At 36.5% G+C, this 23385-nt stretch overlaps 1 protein-coding gene across 1 annotated transcript in view; it reads left to right on the plus strand.

The window, feature by feature from the left end:
* GAS2 (growth arrest specific 2) overlaps window positions 1-23385 on the plus strand; it is a 120204-nt gene that overhangs the window by 21254 nt on the left and 75565 nt on the right. Inside the window, exon 3 of the mRNA XM_008686894.2 lies at window positions 17815-17956. Coding sequence (XP_008685116.1) covers window positions 17815-17956 — 142 coding nt within the window. The remainder of the gene's footprint in view (window positions 1-17814; window positions 17957-23385) is intronic.

Below are 23385 nucleotides of genomic sequence, written 5' to 3' on the forward strand. Positions count from 1 at the left end.
GTGATATCTAGTGGTTTTATGAATTTGTTCATCATGGATAATTAAGAAAAAGAATAATTGTAGGCCCTTTCATGGAATAAGTTCTCAAGAGATATTTTTGACTTGAAACAGGTATTACTAGAATAATTAGGGTTCTGGCTTTCAATTACTGAAGGAGCCATAAAAATGAAATCACTGTGGAGGGTGTTTTCTTTGCATCTTTTTCTCAATAACTGCCCCTTTTGTCCAATAAAATAGTTGGTGAGTGAAATGGGAATATAAGAACCATTGTTTCTCCTCAGAGTCCCTAATTAGCCATCTACCAAAACACTCTTTAACAACGAAGGAAAAAAATACAGTTTCTATAAAACTATAGGAGGGAATCAGAGAATTCCAGTGTGTAGGAACAATGAGCAGTAAATATTGATACTGGCTTTTCAAAAATGTGTTATTTTATTAACTAAAGGATAACTCAAAAAGGAGATGAAAATGATCATGGAGTATAGCAAGTTCATCATTTCAACAACTTTTAATAATATAGAATGTTATGAACTACAAATATTTTATAATAACTGAGTCCCTACTTATATATGTTATTTAAAAATTTGATAGATGATTGACGAACATATGTTAGGAACAAGAGATGGTGTTATTTACTCTGTATTTGTGTGCATATGTGTGGTTGGTAAGAAAGGTGGTGATGTGTTGACTTTAGAATAGAATACATTGAAAAGTTTTTATACACGTAGTTGTTTGAATTTTTTATTTTGAGTGTGTGTCATCTACTTCCTAAATCAAAAGTACACCAACTAAAAATAATAATACCTGCTTTATAAAATATAATGGTTGTGCACACATCTCAGTGCCCAATGTGCTTTTATCTATGAGGCTGTTGCAATGATTTAAGTGGATTTCAGTATATTAATTTGACCATTCCTGCTACCTATACATTATTATTACGTCTTGTTCCTCTTTTATCACAAAGTCAAAATTTTAATTAAATGATTCTCATTTGGTTGTCCTCAGTAAATCATAAAAGAATTGCCACTGTCCCTCTTGTGTAATTCTTTTGGTGGGTGGCCAAGATAGCCACTGTCTAAGAAGGTGGGTTGGGGTTTTTTTGGGAAAATTACTTCAACAGTATAAAGTTTGTTGAATTATCTGTATGATGAAATTGGAAGCATATTTGCATACTCCACAATTATTTGGACAAGTTTACAGGTTCTAGCCAAATAGAATATAACCAGGTGCAAAGTATGGAATTAACCTTTGTGACAAGCACTCATGTTTGAGATGGTTTTCTTTTTATGTATAAAGAAGCAAATGAAAAGAATCAGAATTATTTTAGAATTGCCCTCAAATTACAGGAGAGTAAAATATCATCTCCTATTATCATGTTTGGTTCCTTACTTATTTATTATAGACCAGTAGCTGCCAGCCTTCTTATATAAGTGAGAGGAGGTCATTTTCCCAAATTCTAATGTTCTTTTCATATTGAAGTTTGCTTCTGATGAACTAAGAGGTGTGGGAGGGCATCTCTAGCCCCATTTGGCACTGTGAAGAATCCCCACATTCCAGAGTGAGGGGGAGAGGAGAGAGACTAGGTGGCAACATTTAACCTAGACATTTACCAAGTTTCAGAGGCTACAAATGTATGCGAATCTGCTGATAAAGGACCCTCCTTCAAAACTACTCAGCAGTTCTTTCCCTTCAAAAGTTAAAACTGTAAGCTATTGTTGGGTAGTGTAAATAATGGTTGCATTAGAAGCCTATGAAGCATAGGACTAAAAGTAAAACATGTCGAACTGAACTTCTGAAAGCATGAAAAATAATTAAAACAAATTCGAGATTAGAAGGAGGAACACACACAAACACAAACACACATACACACACACACACACTTTTTCATCTGCATAGTTTCATAGCATCAGCAGAACATTGCCCCCGAGCGTGAAAGTAAACCTGATGGAATTTTTCCACAATGACATCATCTCTCCCACTTACAGTCTCACATCCTGCATTTAACCACATGCAGGCAGGCGGGCGAGGAGTGTAACGGGGGAACTGTTTTCCTGATATTTGATAGCACTGACTGTGGCCACTGCTGTGTCAAAGCGCTGTGGATATGGAAGATTGTGTCGCGAAAAGTCACTCTCACCATATGGAGAATAGAGAATTAATTAGTTTAAAATGAGCTCTTACTCCATGCTTTGGAGAAATTCAGGTCATTTAAATAAATCAATAATGAACATGCATGCCACTTCTTAAAGTAGAGCATTTACAGATTTTATAACAAGAACCTTTTTTAAGGGGCTGGAAATTTGAGGGAAAATGTTTCTTTTTTACTTGAAAATGTCTGAGGATGGCTAGATGACTTAAAATGTAATTTCTCATCATATATGTGTATGTGGTCCCAAGTATGTGGTACTGGTACATTACAGAGCAATGGCCTAATGTTTTCTAGATGAGGTAATTGAGTTTATAGAGTGTGGGGCTCTTCAACTGTATCTTAAGCTTTTAGGGGCCGACTACACGAATACCTGCTGTTGTTTTCTTAGCGGTTTGAAAATGCATTACGTATCATGCATGAAGCTGTCTAGGATGTATTTTGTGTTTACATTGCTTTGCTAGTCGTGTCTAATTTCACACAGTGTAGGCTGTTCATCTAATGGGAGCTTTGCTAGTGTCGCCGCTCCACGTGAGAAATAAGTAACGCAGCAATTCCTGTAACTTGAAGCCAACACTAAAATCAAAACAAAATGAAAAACTTAGCTCTATCAACAGTTGGTCAAAAGAATTAAACCCCCTGAAGTAGAAAGGAAGAAAGGAATCTTAAAATGGGAGTGAACTGACTTCTGAGTAAGTGCAGGAACTCTATTGAGAGTCCGCTTTGTACTGGGTGTTATGCAGGACGTGAAGGCAAGTAGTCCTAGACTTCCTCCAAATCAGGGGTACTTGTGTTTGTGACATGCCTCCTTTAACCACTGGGTGAAGCCGATCCTTTTTTACAATGATGTCTTTAAATACCTGAAATAAAACATATAGGAGTACACATACAAAACAGAATCGATTTTGTTGAAATATGGTTACTACAATATCGAAAATAAATATTAAAGCACAAGTTAAAAAATAAGCATCTATTTAGTTATTTTATTAACCTGGCATTGGTTTTGAAAATATTGTAGTTTTTTTAAAGTTTTTTTCTTTTTCTTTTAATTCTAATGTAATTAATACACAGTGCTATACTGTATCTATATATCACAATATAGTGATTCAGCAATTCTAGACATTACTCAGTGCTCATGAAGATAAGTGTGCTCTTCATCCCCTTCACCTGTTACACCCACCCCCCCACCCACCTCCGCTCTGGTAACCTTTTGTTCACTATAGTTAAGAGTGTTTTTTGGTTTGTCTCTCTCTCTCTCTCTCTCTCTCTCTCTCTCTCTCTCTCTCGGTTGCCTTTGTTCATTTGTTTTGTTTCTTAAATTCCACATGTGAGTGAAATCATAGGGAATTTGTCATTCTCTGGCTTATTTCACTTAGAATTCACTCTCTAGATCCATCTATGTTTTTGGAAATGACAAGATCTCAATCTTTTTATGGCTGAATAACAGTCCATTGTATATAAACCACATCTTTTTTATCCATTCATCTATCAGTGGACACTTTCGCTGCTTCCATAGTTTGGCTATTGTAAATAATGCTGCAATAAACATAAGAGTTCGTTCATATATCCTTTTGAATTAGTGTGTTTGTATTGTTTGGGTAAGTACCCAATAGTGCAATTACTGGATCACAGGGTAGTTCTATCTTTAATTTTAATAGTGCAATTACTGGATCACAGGGTAGTTCTATCTTTAATTTTTAAAAAAGATTTTACTTATTTATTTGAGAGAGAGTGAGTGAGAGCCAGAGAGATCACAGAGCGGAGGGGAGAAGCAGACTCGCAGCTGAGCAGAGAGCCTGATGCAGGGCTCAGTCCCAGGACTGTGGGATCATAACCTGAGCTGAAGGCAGACGCTAAACTGACCGAGCCAACCAGGCGCCCTATTTTTAATTTTTTGAGGTATCTCCTGTCTTCCATAGTGGCTGCACCAGTATGCATTCCTATCAACAGTGGAAGAGGGTTCCAAAAAATGCTGTAGTTTTGGGGCGCCTGGGTGGCACAGCGGTTAAGCGTCTGCCTTCGGCTCAGGGCGTGATCCCGGCGTTATGGGATCGAGCCCCACATCAGGCGCTTCCGCTGGGAGCCTGCTTCTTCCTCTCCCACTCCCCCTGCTTGTGTTCCCTCTCTCACTGGCCGTCTCTATCTCTGTCGAATAAATAAATAAATAAAATCTTAAAAAAAAAATGCTGTAGTTTTACAGTATAGGAGAAAGTAAACCTATATTTCCAGACATATGCAACATATGTAATAGAAAATAAAACCACACAATTTCTGTTGGTGAGAAAGCTATGTAGTTTGATTACATTCATAATAAAAGAATATTAAAATTCAGTTAAAGAACAGTAAAAATAAAGGTCTTTTTTTTTTTTTGCTCATCTCAAGTTCATGGTCTTCCCAGACTAAGAACTTATTCTCGATGATCACAACCCGGTGAAGAATAGTGTTACAGACATACAAAACTCAGAATACACAGACTTTAAATAGGTACAGTGGGAAGATTAAGACAGGAGAGATTAATCTTTATATTTTTATATATATAATAAATGCATGTGAAAACATATAAAAATACATATGCATAAATTATATATATTGAAAATCATAAACGAGGAACCAACCATACTTCCTTCCATGTTATCATATTTGGTATATTTAAACATTGTTTAAAGTTTGAGCAGGAGCTATCTGATCCTTTTTCTCAGACTTACTGAATGCCATGGGATGTCATCATAAAGCAAGCATTTTCTTGGTACTTACATTGCATCAAACTTTTAACATGGATTAAATCATCAAGTAATTTAAAACTTAAATCAGATCATGCCATTTCTTCGTTCAAAATTATCTAATGGCACCATGACTTACTTTGACTAAAAGCCAAAATCTTTATGACTGCCTATAAAGCCCTACGTATTCTGTTCCCCAGCTAACTATCGGATCTCATTTCCTGTGACTTTCTTCTCACTCTACCGTGCTGCAGTCATAATGACCTCCTTGTTCTTTGAACCCAAAAAGCAGGTTCCGACTACCACAGGGCTTTTGCAATTGCTTTTCTATCTTCTCAGAGTATTCTTTCCTCAGATGCGTGTATGACTTGCTTCTCACTCCCTTTAGGTCTCTGCTCAGATGTTGTCTTTTGGCTGATGCCTTCCCTGACCTCCCTATATGAAGTCTTTCACAGATGATCTAGAATTTTCAACTGACAGACATTTTTTGGACTACTGCATTCACGATATTGATAAATAAAAGGAAGAGTAAGGCATTCCCGTCCCTCTCAAAGGGCTTTACAGTCTAGTTAAGTAAATAAAATATGAACGTATAAAAAAACAAATATCGGGGCGCCTGGGTGGCACAGTGGTTAAGCGTCTGCCTTCGGCTCAGGGCGTGATCCTGGCGTTCTGGGATCGAGCCCCACATCGGGCTCCTCCGCTATAAGCCTGCTTCTTCCTCTCCCACTCCCCCTGCTTGTGTTCCCTCTCTCGCTGGCTGTCTCTATCTCTGTCGAATAAATAAATTAAAAAATCTTAAAAACAAACAAACAAACAAACAAACAAACAAATATCGACAGATGCTCAGTAAATCACTTGTACCAGTAGTTGTCAAACTTTGTATCACCGTAGCATACATTATATTGATGACTTTCAATCAATTATTCAAAAGACATGTATTAAACACTGAAAATATGCAGGACAGGGTACTTTACATAGAGTAGCAGGAAAGGAAGAATAACATTAAGCTAATAAGCTAACAGTGAATTACAAGTGTGTTATGTATAAATATGGGAAAATCCAAGCATATGAGCGGCTTTAAGAGGGCAACATGACTTAGTCTTGTAAAAAGGACTTTTATATTATTCTGAAGCNNNAATGGGAATTAGAGAGGAAATCTAGAACATTCCAAATACAGAACATAGCATCTAGGAAAGCAAGACCAGAGCTAAGTCTTTTGGATATTGTCCTCTATATTAAGAACAACATTATGTCATTGCAGTATTTTAAACAGGAGCATCTTTTAAAAAGATGACATTGACAGTACGGTACATGGATTGGAATGGAGAGGTGAATGTGGAAGTGAGGAGCCCTTTTAGAAAGCTGTTGCCCTAGTCAGGTGAGAGATAATGACCATTAGCCTAAGGTGCTAGCGGTGGTACTGGAAAGAAGCAGATGGTTTTGAGATCTATTGAAACTTGGTGGGGTAGGGATGGAAAATGTTTCCCTTCTTCCTTTCTAGGTTCTTTGGCTAGTCTAACAATTAAACTGACAGAGGACAGATTAATAGGAGAAAAACAAATTTAATTTCATATGTTTGAGAGTCCCATAAAAATATTTGACTTGAAGAAGGGACCAAAGCAGGAAGCTTTTATACCTTTAAGACAAAGAAACAATACATTTGTGAAGAATTGTCAAGACAAAGTGGTTTAGACTTGGGGTAGTATATTGATGATGAAATAAAGAAGCATAAGGTGGTTTTTTTTAAGATTTATTATTTTTTTATTACGTTCAGTTAGCCACTGTAGTACATCATTAATTTTTGATGGAGCGTTCAATGTTTCATTAGTTGCATATAACACCCAGTGCTCATCACAACACGTGCCCTCCTCAATATCCATCACCCGTGATGGGTAATAAGGTTTTTATATAGACTTCTTGGCCCTAAATTTCCATTTTTTGGTGGTAAGGATGCTATCTACCCTCCTGGTACAGGGAGGGCAGCTTTTACATGGGAGATTTATCTCCTGCTTTCTGAGAGACAAAGTAGGGTGTGTCTTTTTTGTTCTGGCTGTTTTCAAGTACCTTTATTTCAAAATAATCAATATGCCAAAGTGGGATATGTTGGGGTGGCATATCTGCTCCCCTTTAGTTGGCTTGGTGGGATTTGGATGAATTGGGTAGGAAAGGTGAGGGAGATTGGTCCAAGGTTTCATAAGTGAAGAAATGGATTTTGGTGTTTTCTTTTACAATTGGAAAGGCAGGGGAAGAGTAGGATTGGGGGGAAAATCATGGGTTTCTATACAGTATAACCCCATGGTTACCCAAGGGCTATGAGCCCTGTGGGCTCCCTCTCACACCACTCCTTACATTTCTGCTCAAGAAAAAACGTAAGCAAATGACTTGCCAAACTTAGTTGGGCAAAGAGGTAAGGGAAAGGCAGAGGGAACCGTTATGCATTGGGGCTGTGTGGTGGGAGGGAGCACGGAGAGCATGCAAGAGTGGGAGCAGAAGCTGGTGGGCCAATGGGGGAGATTGACAGGTCATGGTGCTGGGTCAGCATGTGGGAACAAGACTAATACAAACAGTAGAAGCTGAATTATAAGGAGCTTTGTCTTTATCCTAAAAGCACTGGGAAGCTGAATTTGCCTTTTGAAAAGTCCACTCTAATTAGACTGTGGAGAACAGAATGCACAGCATAATAATGAAAAACATTAGAAGATGGATAAAACAAATTGTAACTAAATCACCATACAAATGTGGAGCATCTGTTTTAATTTTTTTCCCCTAAATACATGTGGGCTTATTACAGTAATTACAGATATGGCAATGTAACTTGTAACTATGTTTCAGCTCTCCTCGGGGCCTTCTTCATAAATAGACCAAAAGTAGACATGTATTTGAAAAAATGAACATAATAGATCTGAAGTTCCAAAAGTTTAAATAGATCAAGTAACTGTTTTTGGTGACTATATCTTATTCCTGGTCAGTTGCAGTTTCGAGGCATAAACCTTGCCTCTTTGATTTACTATAAGTTTAACATTCCCATTTTTCAGATTTACTGAGATACTAGGGAAATACCCCTATTGGTGAACACTTAACAGTGTGACCAAAATCTGCAGTGCAATGAAGTTACCAAAACAAACCGAGAGAGAGAGAGAGAGAAAGAGAGAGAGAGGGAGAGAGAAAGTCTTTGTTCAAAAGGTGTTTGGAAGTATGTTAGCCACTAAAATAAAAGAGAGAGAGAGAGAGAGAGAGAGAGAGGGAGAGAAAGTCTTTGTTCAAAAGGTGTTTGGAAATATGTTAGCCACTAAAATAAATTGGATTTCCTGGAATCCATTCAGGAAACAAGCTTGGGACTTCTGATAACACTTTTCTTTGTTGGATATTTTACACATGCCTACCAAAAAGTAGTTTTAACTAAAGTATTAGAATCGGTGACTCTGTGAACTCAGAATTTGCTGCCAATAATTATAAATTATTATGCCTTAAAAGGTACAAAATGTTTGTGGGGAAGGAAGAAATTCAGGACACATTTTAAAAGAATTTTCTTTCTCGTTTCCTGAATGTAATACCTTTAGTTTAGAAGGGACACGGAAAACTAAAATATATTCTCAAGCATGTCCTTAAAACTATCATCATTTTGTTTGAGCCACTATAATTAATAATTAACAATTACTATTAATTTTGTTGAGAATCTGAGGGACTGCTGTGCCTAGTATCCAACAGCTCTTTCTCTGAGAAATCTTTCATATTCACAGAGTGTAAGTGTCTCTTCTTCCCATTGAAGCCTTACTCATGTAGTCTTGATACTCCAGCTGTGAAGACAAAGGTGGCAGAACAAAGAGAAATCGCTTGTTTTTTTACTTCTATAGGATTATCTACAATTTTTTCTTCATTCCTTCAATTCACCCTTGACAACAAACGACATAATTATTTTTCCGGAGGACACGTATAGATGGATTCCTTTTTGGTTTAACATATTAAAATCTTTTCATTACTCCCCAGTAGGAACAGTAAGATTATAAGCAGGCAACCACATGCATCTGTCTACACATTCAATCGTACAAAGTCAAGGACTTTTCACATGAAAATATCTGAATTTCCAAATTCATCTAAAAAAATGGAAGGTCTAACAACATTGAAACTATATTTTTTTTATGGTAAGGACTTAGAATTAAATAAATATGACTGCCCCTCCTGGACATGACATGAGCTCTTCAGTTTTCCACAATCCCCACCACTCCTTATAGTCCCCTGGAGCTAGCCTTTTCATTCTTTTATTTGATTTGCCTGGCCACTTCTGGGCCTTTGAGTTTATAACCCTGATTGGGATTATAATATTGGTAATTCTTGTTAGGTATAAAATACCCTTTGTGATTCTGGCCCAGTTGACTTTTCTGGTCTCGTTTTCTCTTCAAATGCCTTCTGCACTCATCCATAACGCCCAATGCTTGTTCCGGTCTCGTCAGATGTTTAACTTTATAGAATGTACTGCCCTTCTTTTCTATGCCTGTTGAGCATTTGAGATCCTTCAATTTTGTACATTGCTGCTCCTTTGTAAGGCCTTCCTATAATGATATCCAGTCAATCCCTCCCCAAAGTTAAATGCACACCCTGGAATTTCCCAAAGAGCTAAATTGTAACTTCTATTTAAATACTTAAACTTCTATTGTATTTCTCACCATATGAAATGATGATCTTAAAGTCTTTTTCTCAAAGACACTGAGGGTCTCCTGAAAGGAAACTTGGCCTTATCTTGTTTGTAGTTCAGTCTGTAGTGCCAAGTGTCACAACTGATATGGAGCTGTGATTTAATAATGATTGTCTGAATTTTATCAGATTAAACGATTTCTATTTAAAATCATTAGCCATACCAATTAATTGAATTTTAAGGTGTAGGACTAGACTTTTGAAATTCTTAAGAAGCTAATCTCTGTCTAGTCATATGTGAATAATTAGTTGGGAGAACAGAAGCTTTTCATAGTAGTGTAGCATTTATATAATGACTCCCATATGGGTGTATATGTAAAATTAGGCACAATGTACATAAAAATGGAAAGAATGCATTCTCTGTTTAACAACATATTTTTTTTCTCCTTTGTGAAGCATTTGGTGCTTTTAAACAACTATCAATAACAATAATGCTTTTATATACTTTAAATTTTAGAGCCGTTTTAAGTTCATAGCTCAATTGAGCAGGAAGTACAACAGAATGGTAACTTTGTTACGAATAATGAGCCTACGTTGACACGTCATTATCACTCAAAGTCCATGGTTACGTTAGGATCCACTCTTGGGCTTGTGTGTTCTATGGGTTTTCACAAATGTGTAAGGATGCATATCCACCATTATGGTATCACACAGAATAGTTTTACCACCCTAAAAATCCCATGTGATGAATGTCATGGTGAATCTCCTATGCATCCCTCCCTTTTCCCTAACCTTTAATTACTTTACTGTCTCTATAGCTTTACCTTTTCTAGAATGTCATATAGTTGGAATCATGTAATATATAGCCTTTTCAGATTGGCTTCTTTCATTTAGTAGTATACATTTAAGGTTCCAACATGTCTTTTACAGCTTGATAGCTCATTTCTTTTTAGTGCTGAAAATATTCCATTGTCTGGATGTATGACAGTTTCATTCACCTATTGAAGGGCGTCTTGCTTGCTTCCAAGTTTTGGCAATTATGAAGAAAGCATGTTTAAATAAATAAATGCTTTAAATAATAAAGCGTGCTGTGAATATCCGTGTGCAGGTTTTCAAGCGGATGTAAGTTTTCAGCTCATTTACATCTTAGCTTTTCATTATCCGTCTCATCCTTTAAGCCTGAACTTTGAGCACTAAGCTTGAACTTCATTGCCAGCATCATTCTACCTTATGCCGGAGATAATTTCAGATGATTCAGAATCTTAACATATTTTTCTATCTTTATTATTTAAGGGATTTCCTCATGATTGTACTGGGTATGTCAGAATTCTGATATGAGAAACCTTTTTTTCATATTTTTAAAATTTATGTGACTATTGGTATGGTGTTACAGCATGAAGATTACACTACATTTTGCTATGAGACCTGTTCTCTCTAGAGTGGAATATATCTGGAGAAGGAAAAGAGAGGCGAGGTCCATTTTGAATTGAATCCAGTGAATTCAGCCTACTGTATTAATCACAGCTCACTCTGTCTGAGACATAAGGTCCTACTGCAGAATCCCCAGGAGAGGCTTGTGGTACCAGAAAGAATTTTTCCCATATTTTTCATTTTAATAATTTTGATCTTAAAGAGTGCATTTTCATCCTTTCTAAAGCCACTTGGTAGTTATCCTTAGATACCTCGATACCGTGAATGTTCAAATAATTTTATTGAGAGGTTTTCTTCGGGCAAATATATAGTGAAACTAAAAGCAGCAAGGGGATGCAAGTGGAAACATTCTTTCCATCATGGAAANAGTGACTTTATTGCCTGCATATTTGAACACTACATTCTATATGCCCTTTGGAAAAAGAAAGATATTAGTTCTTGGCAACTTCCACATCTTCTTTTATGTATCTCTTCTGTTTTATATCTGAAACGTCTACTCAGTGTAATCAAAGGGAGTAGTTTGTCTCAAACTTTTGTGAAGAATGGATTATTTAAACTACTAGTATTAAATTTTCAGTTCGCTGCATGTAGAAAAGTAGAGAGGGCATTCTCTCAATTTTCTTTGTAGTTTGAATAGAGGAAAGAGAGTACATATTCTTTATTTTAATGTTACCTGGCCAAAAAATGAGGGAATAAATCAACTGCTGAAATATATTAACTTCCAGGCATTGGTGAGCTGTCAAAGAACAGTTAGAAGTGTATGGGTATGAGAGATTGAATGATTTGATTTAAACTGTCATAGGAGCTCAGTTTTTTAATCTTGGAAAATGGAGAAACTGTGACCTACCTAGTTCAGGGCATCATTTTTTTTTAAAGATTTTATTTATTTATTGGACAGAGAGACAAAGCCAGCGAGAGAGGGAACACAAGCAGGGGGAGTGGGAGAGGAAGAAGCAGGCTCCCAGTGGAGCAGGGAGCCCGATGTGGGACTTGATCCGAGGACCCTGGGATCATGCCCTGAGCCGAAGGCAGACGTTTAACAGCTGAGCCACCCAGGCGCCCCTGGGCATCATTTTTTGAGAATTAAATAGGATAATCTATATGAAAGTAAGTTTTGTGTGCCTAAGGCATAGTTTACACTCGTGGTGTTAATTCCCTCCTTTCCCACCCGCCATATGATTCAGGAAAAAAATAGATTAGTACTGCTTAAAGCTATGGCAGTATCATGGTAAATAAGATCTGGTTCTCTAGGTATGGGCTATTATAAGAATTATAAATAGATCTATAAGTACTATAAATAATCACTACCGTCCTTTTGAAGCCGTAATGCTCACGACCTTAACTAGGACATACACAAGTTAAACTCTGCAGCATATAAGTAAACTCTTTGTAAGTGACCAACATAGTTTTGTGTCTCAGTAACTATATCCAGGGGAACTATTGAATTTGAGGGTAGTTGAAAGACATGGGAATGCTATCAGTTCAAGGGAAACTAGGCAAGTGGTCAAATATTGGACTCCCAAGCCCCAAATAATGGCTTTCCTTTCCTTATTACACATGTGCTTAGAGGATGGCCATAAGCCACATGTGGCTATTTAAATTTAAATGGATTTTCCCCAATTTTAGTGAGAAATACTTGACATACATCACGGTATACGTTTAAGGCATGATGGTTTGAGTCACATATATTGTGAAATGAATCCCACAATAGATTCAGCAAGCATCCATCTTCTCACATAGATTGAAACGAAGTAAAATTTACAAATGAGTTCTCCAGTCACACCACATTCAAGTTCAACGGCCCCATGTCACTAGTGGTTACTAGTGGAGATGTAGGACATTCCCACCATCACAGAAAGTTCTATTGGAAAACTATTCTAAAGGTGAGGCTCAAGTTGAAGGTGAAGCCAGAAGTAAATTATTTGTCAGTCTTTTCCTGAGTTCTGGTACCTGTGAAACAACAGCAACAGAAAGAAATATTTGCAAGAAAATACACAAGAGGGAAATCATAGGTAATTCGGTATATTTTTAGGTGCAGTGATAACAGGGATAATAAGTAACCTGTATGTAACACTTTCTTCTGTACTTGAATTATATTATTTAATTCACAGTCACACACACAGAAGCTGATGTGATGCAATGTTTTCTATGTGCATCGAGTAGGAGAGTGAGACACAGAAACATGAAGTTATTTGCCTGAAGTATCATCCCAAAAAGGTGAGATAGCCAAAATTGAACACAGGGCATTGGACTCCAAAGCCCCAGCAGACAATGGAGTAAATTAAAAGCCTTTAGAAGTAAATTTAGATTCTTTTTATTGAAACCTAACCTGCTTGTCGCCTGAAGGGAAAGGGAAGGCACTTTTTGAATTCAAACCATTCTTTTGTATGTTAATCATCCAGTCTATACGTATTTTGGGGGCCGTGAGTTTATATCCTGAGTTAATCCCACTAAGAGACAAAGGTAAACATTAGACTCTTGATATTAGAAAAATTCATGTGCACCTGTGTGATGGTTTACTAATAGTCACTTCTCATTTTGTTAACGCAAAATATGGAATCCAGAACCATGGAGACTGGGATACAGTAGTGTGACTCTTGCGAGTAAGTGTACCTAAATTTTTACCCAATCTCAAGTCGGCTTGGCAGTTATTCTCTACTCATCATTCTCTATTCAGTAACTTTCAAAAGTAGCTCAAAGGAGTCACTAAAAATTTTCAGTTATACATTTCTTAATTTATGGAAATCATTTAATGTATGAGTTATGCTATGAATTTTGTGAATTTTGAAGACCCTGGAAATGTGTGCCCTGGGAATGTGAAAACTCTAATACAGTGCTTACTCCTGCCCCATGTTGATTACAATCTAGTTTGAGGGGTAAAGTCTTAACCATTCATGCATGCATTCCTCAGTCAGGTTTTGAAGACGTAATGTGTAACCGCACTGTCTGGAAAAACTTACATAGTAAATAACTGAAGATAGTCTGTAATTTAAATGCTGTAGGAGTTGTTTGAAGAGGTGAGCAGTAAAAGGAAAATTAATATGGAAGATATATCAGATGAGACATGTGGGGAAGTTCCCTTTTGAATCTCCAGTTCTTTAGATCGGAAGTATTCCTCTCCATATCTGTGGTTAGTTTTCAGCTTTTCACGTACACACATCCATCATGATTTAAGGCCGTTCTCTATTCTAAAACTCTTCTTCAAGATTTCCTTGGCAAGGAAATCAGCAAAGAAATAGTTGTGATTCAGTCTGTTGGTTTTTATTGTATTTAGTGATATTAAAGAATAGGTCCAGAGCTGGGTTTTTTTCTCCAGGACTTTCATGAGAACCTAGAGAATTAACAATTTTAAAAAATCACAGAATTGGAAGTGGTATAATTGCCAAGGTTTTCAGAACTTTATAAACACTTTTGTGTAAAAGATTGTCAAAAATGCTTTTAAGTTCCAGAGGTATCGAGTGCTGGTATTATTGAATCATTTGTTCTTTAATTCAAATGAAGTCAAACTTCTGCCCCAAGACTCTTCGTTATAAATGGCCACCGTAACCCTGGAAAGACTTTCGATTGGGGTTTGGTGCTCAACCAGGAAGAATATTAGATCCCACAAGCATGCTGCTGTTCTTAGCCAATGCACAGAGATCCTTACTCCTGGTTACGTATGATGACCTTTATAGGTACCGTGTGTGATGGCTCAATTCATTAGTCATCTGGACTAAGGAGGATGACTTTTTAAAATTTTACCAAATAAAACATTTCATCTGGATGAAGACTGGAAGCTTCCATTCAGTCTGTTTACAGTGTCCTGAGTCTTCAGTTGGCATGGAAGCACTAAATCTGACAGCACCAGAACAGAAACATATCCCATAAATCACTTACCTACTGCCTTGTCTGACTGCCGTTATTCAAATTCCTCTGCATTGGGCACCCCCAAGTTACGAAGTAGCAATAGCCGGCTTTCATTTTATTTGTCCTAAAATAACTTCCAGGTCTTTGAATAGGAATGAATTTTAAATACTTATCCTCAGGTATATGTTATGGAAATGACTTTGTAAGGACCAGAAGCTTGTAGGAGGAAATGCTGTTTTCACTTCTACGCTCAGTGCGTGTCCTTGCAAGTTCTTAAAGAGTAGGCTGAATGATTTCCGAGGGCTTGTTGCTTGTGGGTATTCTCTCAAAATGTGTCCCTTGGTAGATTAAGTGTCACATCAATTTCTAGCTTCTCAAGTGCAATATGGATGTTGTATTTCTTTCTGCTACACAAGCCTTGAGCCTTATGTCTTTAGGTGCCCTTAGCATTGTCAAATAGTTTATAATTTCTAAGTTATACTTCCTATATGCAAACTCATTCCTGATCATAAAAAAGCTTTATAGTCACATCTTGGAGATTTTTGTTTCCAGCAAATCCTTTTTTAAGTTTTGGCTGACACAATTTACCAATTTTGATTATTTAATCTGAAAACATTGATAAGATGTAAAAGTCATTTAAAATCCTCCTACTTGGGGTGCCTGGGTGGCTTGGACGACTAAGCGTCTGCCTTTGGCTCAGGTCATGATCTCCAGGTCCTGGGCTTAAGCCCCATGTCAGGCTTTCAGCTCAGCGGGGAGTCTGTTTCTCCCTCTCCCTCTGCCTCTCCCCTTGCTTGTGCTCTCTCTGTCTCTCTCTCTCTCTGTCTCTCTCTCTCAAATGAATAAATAAAATGTTTAAATAAATAAATTAGAAAATCCTCCTACTTATCTTAGAATTATGTAATGAAGTAATGAAACTCTATACATCAATCACCTTCCTCAAAGGTATTTACTATCAATTCGGTTCATGTCCTTCTTAGATTTTCCCTAAACTAGCATTATAAAAATGAGAACAATATTTATGTTTATAATACAATGTATTTATATGCAATTTAACCTTATATATGGCCATCTTTCTATATATGTTGTGTGTATCTACACATATACACACACGATCATAAAATGAAATTGTGGTATACATATCTGTTTGCAAATTATTTGTTTCTGCTTATAAGTACACACTGAACATCTGTATGGTTCAACATATATACATTTATCTTACTCTTTTTAAATGATTGCATAGAGTTCCATTGTACATACACTATGTATTACTCTATCAGCCCTCTTTTGGCATATTCTTATTTCTATATTTTTTTATTCAATCACTGTTGCAACCAATATACTTACATATATATATTTAAGCACTAATGCTATTATATCATTGGAACATATTCTTAGAAGTGAATTGCTAGATTTAAGGATTTTTTATTTTAATACTGATTGATGTTTGTGAATATTTTATAAAGCAGATATTACACTATGCTATTTCTGATTGTTTCTACAACTTATACAGAAAATCATTTCTTTGAAAACTATTACTTAACCAAAATGGTTAAAGGCATATTGCTACACAAGTAACCTTGTATATGATTTATACGTCGGTAATGGCTAAAATAGATAGCTATATAAATATTTGTGTATTCATGCAAAAATCTTGATCATGTCTCCTCTAAATTAAATTCAGTCAGCAAGCAAGAGAGAGACCTTTGTGATTGGACAGACACAGACTTTAAATGATGTAGAAACTGAATGTTTTAGTTATGTGGCCATAAAATCCTCGGACATGAAGAATTCTAGTAATAGTATGATGTTAGCAGGACTTCACCAATCCTCTAAGGCCACTATCTCATTTTTTATAACCATTTGCAAATAAGTTCAATAATCAACAACACTTTGCTTCTATTTGTTGGTTCCCAGTGAATGAGGGAAACATTCTATTGATGAACATACATCACAAACTGTTTCTCCCTTGATCTTTTCTGTCTTTGAGGTGAAGCTCTATGTAGCCCACGTCATCCAAATCCATTTTTCAGTCTTTCATGTCAGAGAGAATTGCATTCTGTGACCTCGTGGAATGCCATGGAAACTGGTTATGTTCTATTAAAGAAAATAAGACCACACAACTCTGTAGCACTTGGTATGGTGTCAGTGAATGTTTCCTGGCTAAAATTTTATGACAGACTGTCAATAAGAAAGTCTGTCCAGGTTCATACCCTCCCTTATCTTAAGCATTTTCTTTTCTTTTTTTTTTTAAGTATTTATTTATTTATTTATTTGAGATAGAGAGCACGAACAGGAGGAGGGGTAGTGAGAGAACCAGGCTCCCCGCCGAGCAGGGAGCCCTACCAGCGGCTCCATCTCAGGACCCTGAAATCATGTCCTGAGCCGAAAGCAGACACTTAACCGACTGAGCCATCCAGGCGCCCTGTAAGCATTTTCTTATCCCAGAAGAAAAATAATGCAAAGTGTCAATATGTTTCAGGGTCAGATAGCAGAAATCCAACAGAATTATCTTTATATTATAATGTAAGTTATTAAATAATATAACATATTGATATGTGTGTATGTGTGCACATAAGAATGCAGGTGTGTATGTTACATATTGTTTATAGTCATGTATATTTGTGTCTCATTCTTCTTTCACAAATGGAAAATACATTCATAAATAATTTTTGAGAAATAATGATAAAATACTTCGATGGAACGTAAGTCCAAAACAAAACAAAACCCAAAAGTAGAGAAAGAAAAGAGGTAATATGAGCCAGGGAAGGGACTTGCTTGTAAAGGGGACTAGAAGGAACTAGATGGTAAAGAAAGCCAGGATTTGTTTACATGCACAGATTTTTTATTATAGGTTCTTAATGACAACTAAGTTTCATGTGCGTTTCACTTCCTTTTCTATACCTCTTCATAACCTATTTATTGATATGCAGTCATTCCAAAACATTTTGTGGAAAATATCAGTGTATATTTAAAGTGTTGCTTGTAATGACTTTGCCAGATATTCCACCAGAGTGAGATTTCTTTGTTTTTCAGAACCTGCCCTTGAAGAAGATTCCATGCAAAGCCACTGCGCCCTCAGGCTCCTTTTTTGCCCGAGACAATACAGCAAATTTCTTATCCTGGTGCCGAGATTTAGGGGTAGATGAAACGTGTCTATTTGAATCGGAAGGTTTGGGTATGTATTTCCTTCAGAATTTTAGCTGATAAAATTATTACGTACCTTTGTCAGTCTAACTATCAAAACTTTTTTGTGTGATGTTCTTTCGTAGATTGTTAACTTTAAAAAATTCAGTTTGCTGCAACCTTGAATATTTGAAGGTAGAAAAATGCATGCCCTTTTACTGTTGGTCACTTCATGCATGAAAAGGTAGCAATATAAGTGGCACAATTCTAAGCTAAAATCAAGTATGTACAATGCAAAATGGGGCATATTTGGAAAATGGAGGCTTATATTTTACCACCAGTCTCTAACCTGGACTAGAAAGGGAGCTATATATGCTCCAGGGATAAAAGCACTACTGTTTATTTTTCCTCTACCAAAGGCTGAAACACCATTTCCTGTAAAGTCTATCTTTGTTGAAATGGAAGTTTATTTATTTATCTATTTTTAGTGAGCTAAAAGTCAGGTAAGCAAACAGGAGATTAGGATAATTGAAGATGGTGAAACAAAAGATAGATACCTTAGTGTCTAAACCTACCCAGGTAATTGTGGGGTCCTTGTCTTGTTTTGCCTTATGATTGAATTTTGGGAAATCCACTTCTAGACCATAGAACAAGTGTTTGCATTTCCTTGGGAGAAAACGTACATTGCTCAGTGTTTCGACATTACTTGATATGCTGCTGTTAAATGTTCAATCCTCCTGTATCAGCTCTGCCCAGAACAGCTCTCGTATGGAGAGTGCTGGAATTGAAGCCCCATTCTAATGAAATAGAACCGAGTGAAGAAAGGAGACCTCTGTGGGGGAAGGAGGGAAATCTTGGTTCTTTTGCCTGAGGCTTTAAAAAATCAATTCACAAAATCACATAATACCAAATATTAGCATCAAAGGAAGCTGAGCACCCTTCAGAGGGAAAAAGTATACAAATTGCCTTCCAAACAGAATATCCTTTGCCCCAGGCCTCACAAAACAACATTTCCCAGCTGAACCTAGGAAATTGGTGGTAACAGCTAAAATCTTACTCATTTTGTATGCTTATGGAAATTTGTGTTTGTACTAAGTGGAGTGACTATGACATGGGGAAGATTGCCCTCAGATTTCTGAGAATTCTCTCAACAGAGAAGAAAATTATATGAGTTTAGACTAGGAGAGTATTCTTATACCTGAAAGACAAAATAAACTAGAGTAATTGCACAGTAGCCTACCATGGACAATAGTGTGCTCCTCGACTGATTGTTGTATGAATGGACTTTGACTACTTCTATTTCCTCACGTTAAAGTAAACCAAACTTGGGGGAAGATGTGTGTGTATGGATACAGCCCTATTTCAATCTGATGGCAATTTTACAAACAGATTTTAACTTTCAGGTTTCTGGGAAACTATATGAGTGAAGAATTATAGGAAGGGAGAGTGGTGGCATTATTTGCAAAAAAAAAAAAAAACCTTTGAAAGATCAAATAAATGAATGAACAAAAGAATAATAAGTACATAAATTCAGATTTTAGTCACAAGGAGTATACTCTTCATGTGTGGCCAAGCAACATCATAATTTAAAATTCTCCAGTGCCCCTGCATTGCTTAAGGGACTGTCACATGGGGAAGGTGCCCTATTGTTTGTGAATTTGTTTATTGAACAGGTTTTCATTTAAGAAGCATCTTTTAAGAAATAAAACAGATGAATGTAGGGGAGGGGGATGGGCTAAATGGGTGATGAGCATTAAGGAGGGCACTTGTTGTGTTGAGTACCCGGAGTTATATGTGAGTGATAATCACTAAATTCTACTCCTGAAACCAATATTATTACATTATATATTAACTATCTAGAATTTAAATAAATATTTGGAAAAGGAAAAAATAAGCATCTTTCTTAGTGACTACCATAGGCAAGGGGGATGCCTAGGAACTGTCCATGGGAATATGATCTTGTCTCCATTTTCTCACCGTCTCTGAGTTCTTTTGTTAGTTGAACTAATAAAACTTTCAGTTGGAAACCAAGAAGCTTGGATGGCTTTTTAAAACCCCATTCAGATAAGTAGTACATTTTATCTTGAAACAATAAAGCCTAAAGCAACTGTTTAGTAAGGGTCCTGGTATATAAATACATACTCTGCAGCATATAAAATTACGTCAAGATGAATTTTCAGATGCCCTAGTTCTTCACTCTGTTTGAAAGAAACCTGACTTTATAAAAAGAAAAGTCCCAGATAATTGATACATAATAGCTACTGAGCATCTTGTTTAAACATCTTTCGTTTTGATTATCTTCTATATTATAACTCAGCTTATAACTTGCAATTAAACCAAGTAATTTTTAATTTACTCAGCACCAAACGAAAGCAGATAGTTAGGCTTTCTGGTGTGCTGCTCAGTGAAAAGACAAATTTGACATTTCTGCTGCTCAGAATAGGACATGAGGTGAGGTAGAATGTGCCCCGTGGAGACAGAAGAAGGGAGCCAATATTATAGCATGGACTTCCGGATTACTCGGAGAAAGGAAACAGCTGTGCCCATAGATGTTAATGATAATCAAGGGGAAGGACAATGAGAAATTCCATTTCCCCAAGTGGAACCCTTTCGTCTTGGATTTTTCGTATTATGCACTGTGGGTAAGGAAGTGATTGAGCCACTGCTGATGGCCTTGGACTCTGTACCGCAGAATTGACTTTCTTGCAACAATAACACTGTGTACTCTGCTTGATGTCTTTTCACACTTCGCTTTTGAAAGGGAATTTAGGGCAAGGGTTTTTCTTTTTTTTTCCTACCTCAAGATTTCATTTCAGTAGCACACAAGATGAAGTGCATCCTTTGTGTCTTAGTGTTTTGAACAGCAAATAAAATGAAAAGATGCCCTGATGAAGGGGGGAAATCTGTTTGAATGAATGATAAAGTAGATCACTGTCCTGAGTGTGTATCAAGAGGCTTCTGTCTTTAGCTGTCCAAAGGTCTTTGCCTGCATAAAGCATTCTTATCTTTACGGCAACGGATATGCTCCCCTCTGTTGCAGGGCTTTTTTGTATGGTTATTTGCAAGGGGATCTTGATTCACAACTCGCTCAATCTGTTCTCTTTCCACAACAGCTAATGACAAGAAATCTCCATGGGAGGGGGAGGTATGCCAAGGATGAACTGGGGAGCACGCATAGCAGCTTATCCCATGTGCTTCCCTCATGTTTCTTACCTTTTTGATTCGTGGCAGATAACTCTCGATGCCACACAACACAGTCACATACAGAGTATGCCTTGTGGTTTATCTTCTATGAAATTCTTGATAATTTTTCCTCTGTGAAATGTCAATTCTCAGATCGTAAATTCACTCTATCTTGAGTACTGTTTCAAAAAAGAGTCAATAGAAAAATGGACAAAGGTCATGAACAGCCTCGTCGTAGAAGACATAAAAAAAAAAAAATCTAGGAGGGCACATGATGTGATGAGCCCTGGTTGTTGTACGCAGCTGATGAATCATTGAACTCCGCATCTCAAGGGAATGATGTACTCTATGTTGGCTAAATGAACTTAAATGAAAAAAATCTAATAAACATATAAAAATGTTGGACATCTTAGCAATAAGGTAAATGCAAATAAAAGCTAAATGCAAATAAAAGCTATGAAAAATTAGCAAAGATTAAGGAAATTATACATTTATTGTTGAGTATGTTGGAAAATAGGCTCTTCTATACACTGCGGAAGAAAACTAGAAATTGGTATGCCTTCTTTAGAGGGCAATTTGACATTATGTATCAAAGACCTCTCAAGTGTTTATGTTCTTTTGTTAAATTGGTGTACTTCTAAAAGTTTATCCAAAGGAAAAAAGTAGAGGTAGGAACCAGAACGTCCACTGAAATGTTTTTGTAATAGTAAAACAAATGGAAATGAATAGAATCTATGACATTAGTGATATCTTAAACCAACTAGAGTCATCATCCATAGATACCAACCAAAAATAATATTATTTTTTTTTAAAGATTTTATTTATTTATTTGACAGAGAGACAGCCAGTGAGAGAGGGAACACAAACAGGGGGAGTGGGAGAGGAAGAAGCAGGCTCCTAGCAGAGGAGCCCGATGTGGGGCTTGATCCCAGGACCCCAGGATCACGCCCTGAGCCGAAGGCAGACGCTCAACGACTGAGCCACCCAGGCGCCCCCAAAAATAATATTCTTGAGACTATATAAGAATATAGAAAACTTACAACATACTATGAACATGAGGTCACCCATTTTTATCTAGTAAATAACAATTAAATATATTCAGGATTTGAAGAAAAGATAAATAGTAACTATGTTGTAAAAGATATTTTCTTTTTCCGTTATCTACTGACAAAATTTAGAGAGTAAACAGGTATGGCATGTAATCTGAAGCATGGACAATTAATTTTATTTCTATTAAGGTACAATTTGAACCAGTTTGCATAGAGCATTATTTGTTGACATGAAATTTTACACCCCGAGGATTACAATGGCTAGTTTGCATGATGGAGGTGAAACTGACATTTCAAGTGATTGCAGACTTTTACGCTGCTAGAAGAACAGATGACATGGCTCTTCGTGTGCTCTTGGAACATGCTTTAACACTCCAGGTCTACACAGCATGCTCAGCTCTCACCCCCACTGTTCAAATCAGGCTGATATATAGGTCAGTGACTAGAGGAGATCGGTTTTTTAATGTCTCCTTATTGATTTCATTGGATTCCTTAAAAATAGCATTGTGCTTCGGGTTAAAAAGATGAACATGAATGTGTTCTTGAATTTAATAGTATATAGTTTATCGGTCTAGAGACAAAATATTCCCCCAATAACTACTTTAAAAGAAATGAACTTTACTTTTAATGGTGGAGTCAAGAAAAAGTATTTAGAAGACTCTAGGTGTGAAAGCATTTCTGTTTTCAGTTTGACAGAGGTATAAAAGTTAATAGAATGTATTAATATTCTCCCTAATAGTGAATGTAATAATTTTTCCAAAGTTAAATACTTTAATAACCTTTTCTAACATAATGCTGAGTATTTTGATATGGTTCATTTTTATCATTTAAATTAAGACCAGAAATCCATGCTTTATTCTCAGTCTTAACAAGTTTTAAGTTATGAATTCTAAAATTGATGCTCTTACATGAATTTTTTCTAAGATATTTTAAGTCAGAAACTATTTCCTTCAATTAGTGATATTCTTGCGTAGGGAATTTATTATTTATAATTCACTTTAGTATACTAATTTAGAAATTGTCAAGTATCATTATTTTTCCCAGAGCCTTGTTTATGTTGCTTAATTTGTGTGGATTCTGGTGAGCTGGGAGATGGGGGGAAAAGATGAGGGAGGAAATACTTTAAAAATGCATAATTTTTGTTTGCTGTAATTGTGTCAATATCATTATGTTATTGGATGATTGTAGGACTTGGAGGCCAGTGACTATTCTTCATCTATTTCTCAGAGAAAGAATCTACTCAGCAAGA

Source organism: Ursus maritimus, unplaced genomic scaffold, assembly GCF_017311325.1.
Source record: "Ursus maritimus isolate PB19 unplaced genomic scaffold, ASM1731132v1 scaffold_23, whole genome shotgun sequence".
NCBI lineage: Eukaryota > Metazoa > Chordata > Mammalia > Carnivora > Ursidae > Ursus > Ursus maritimus.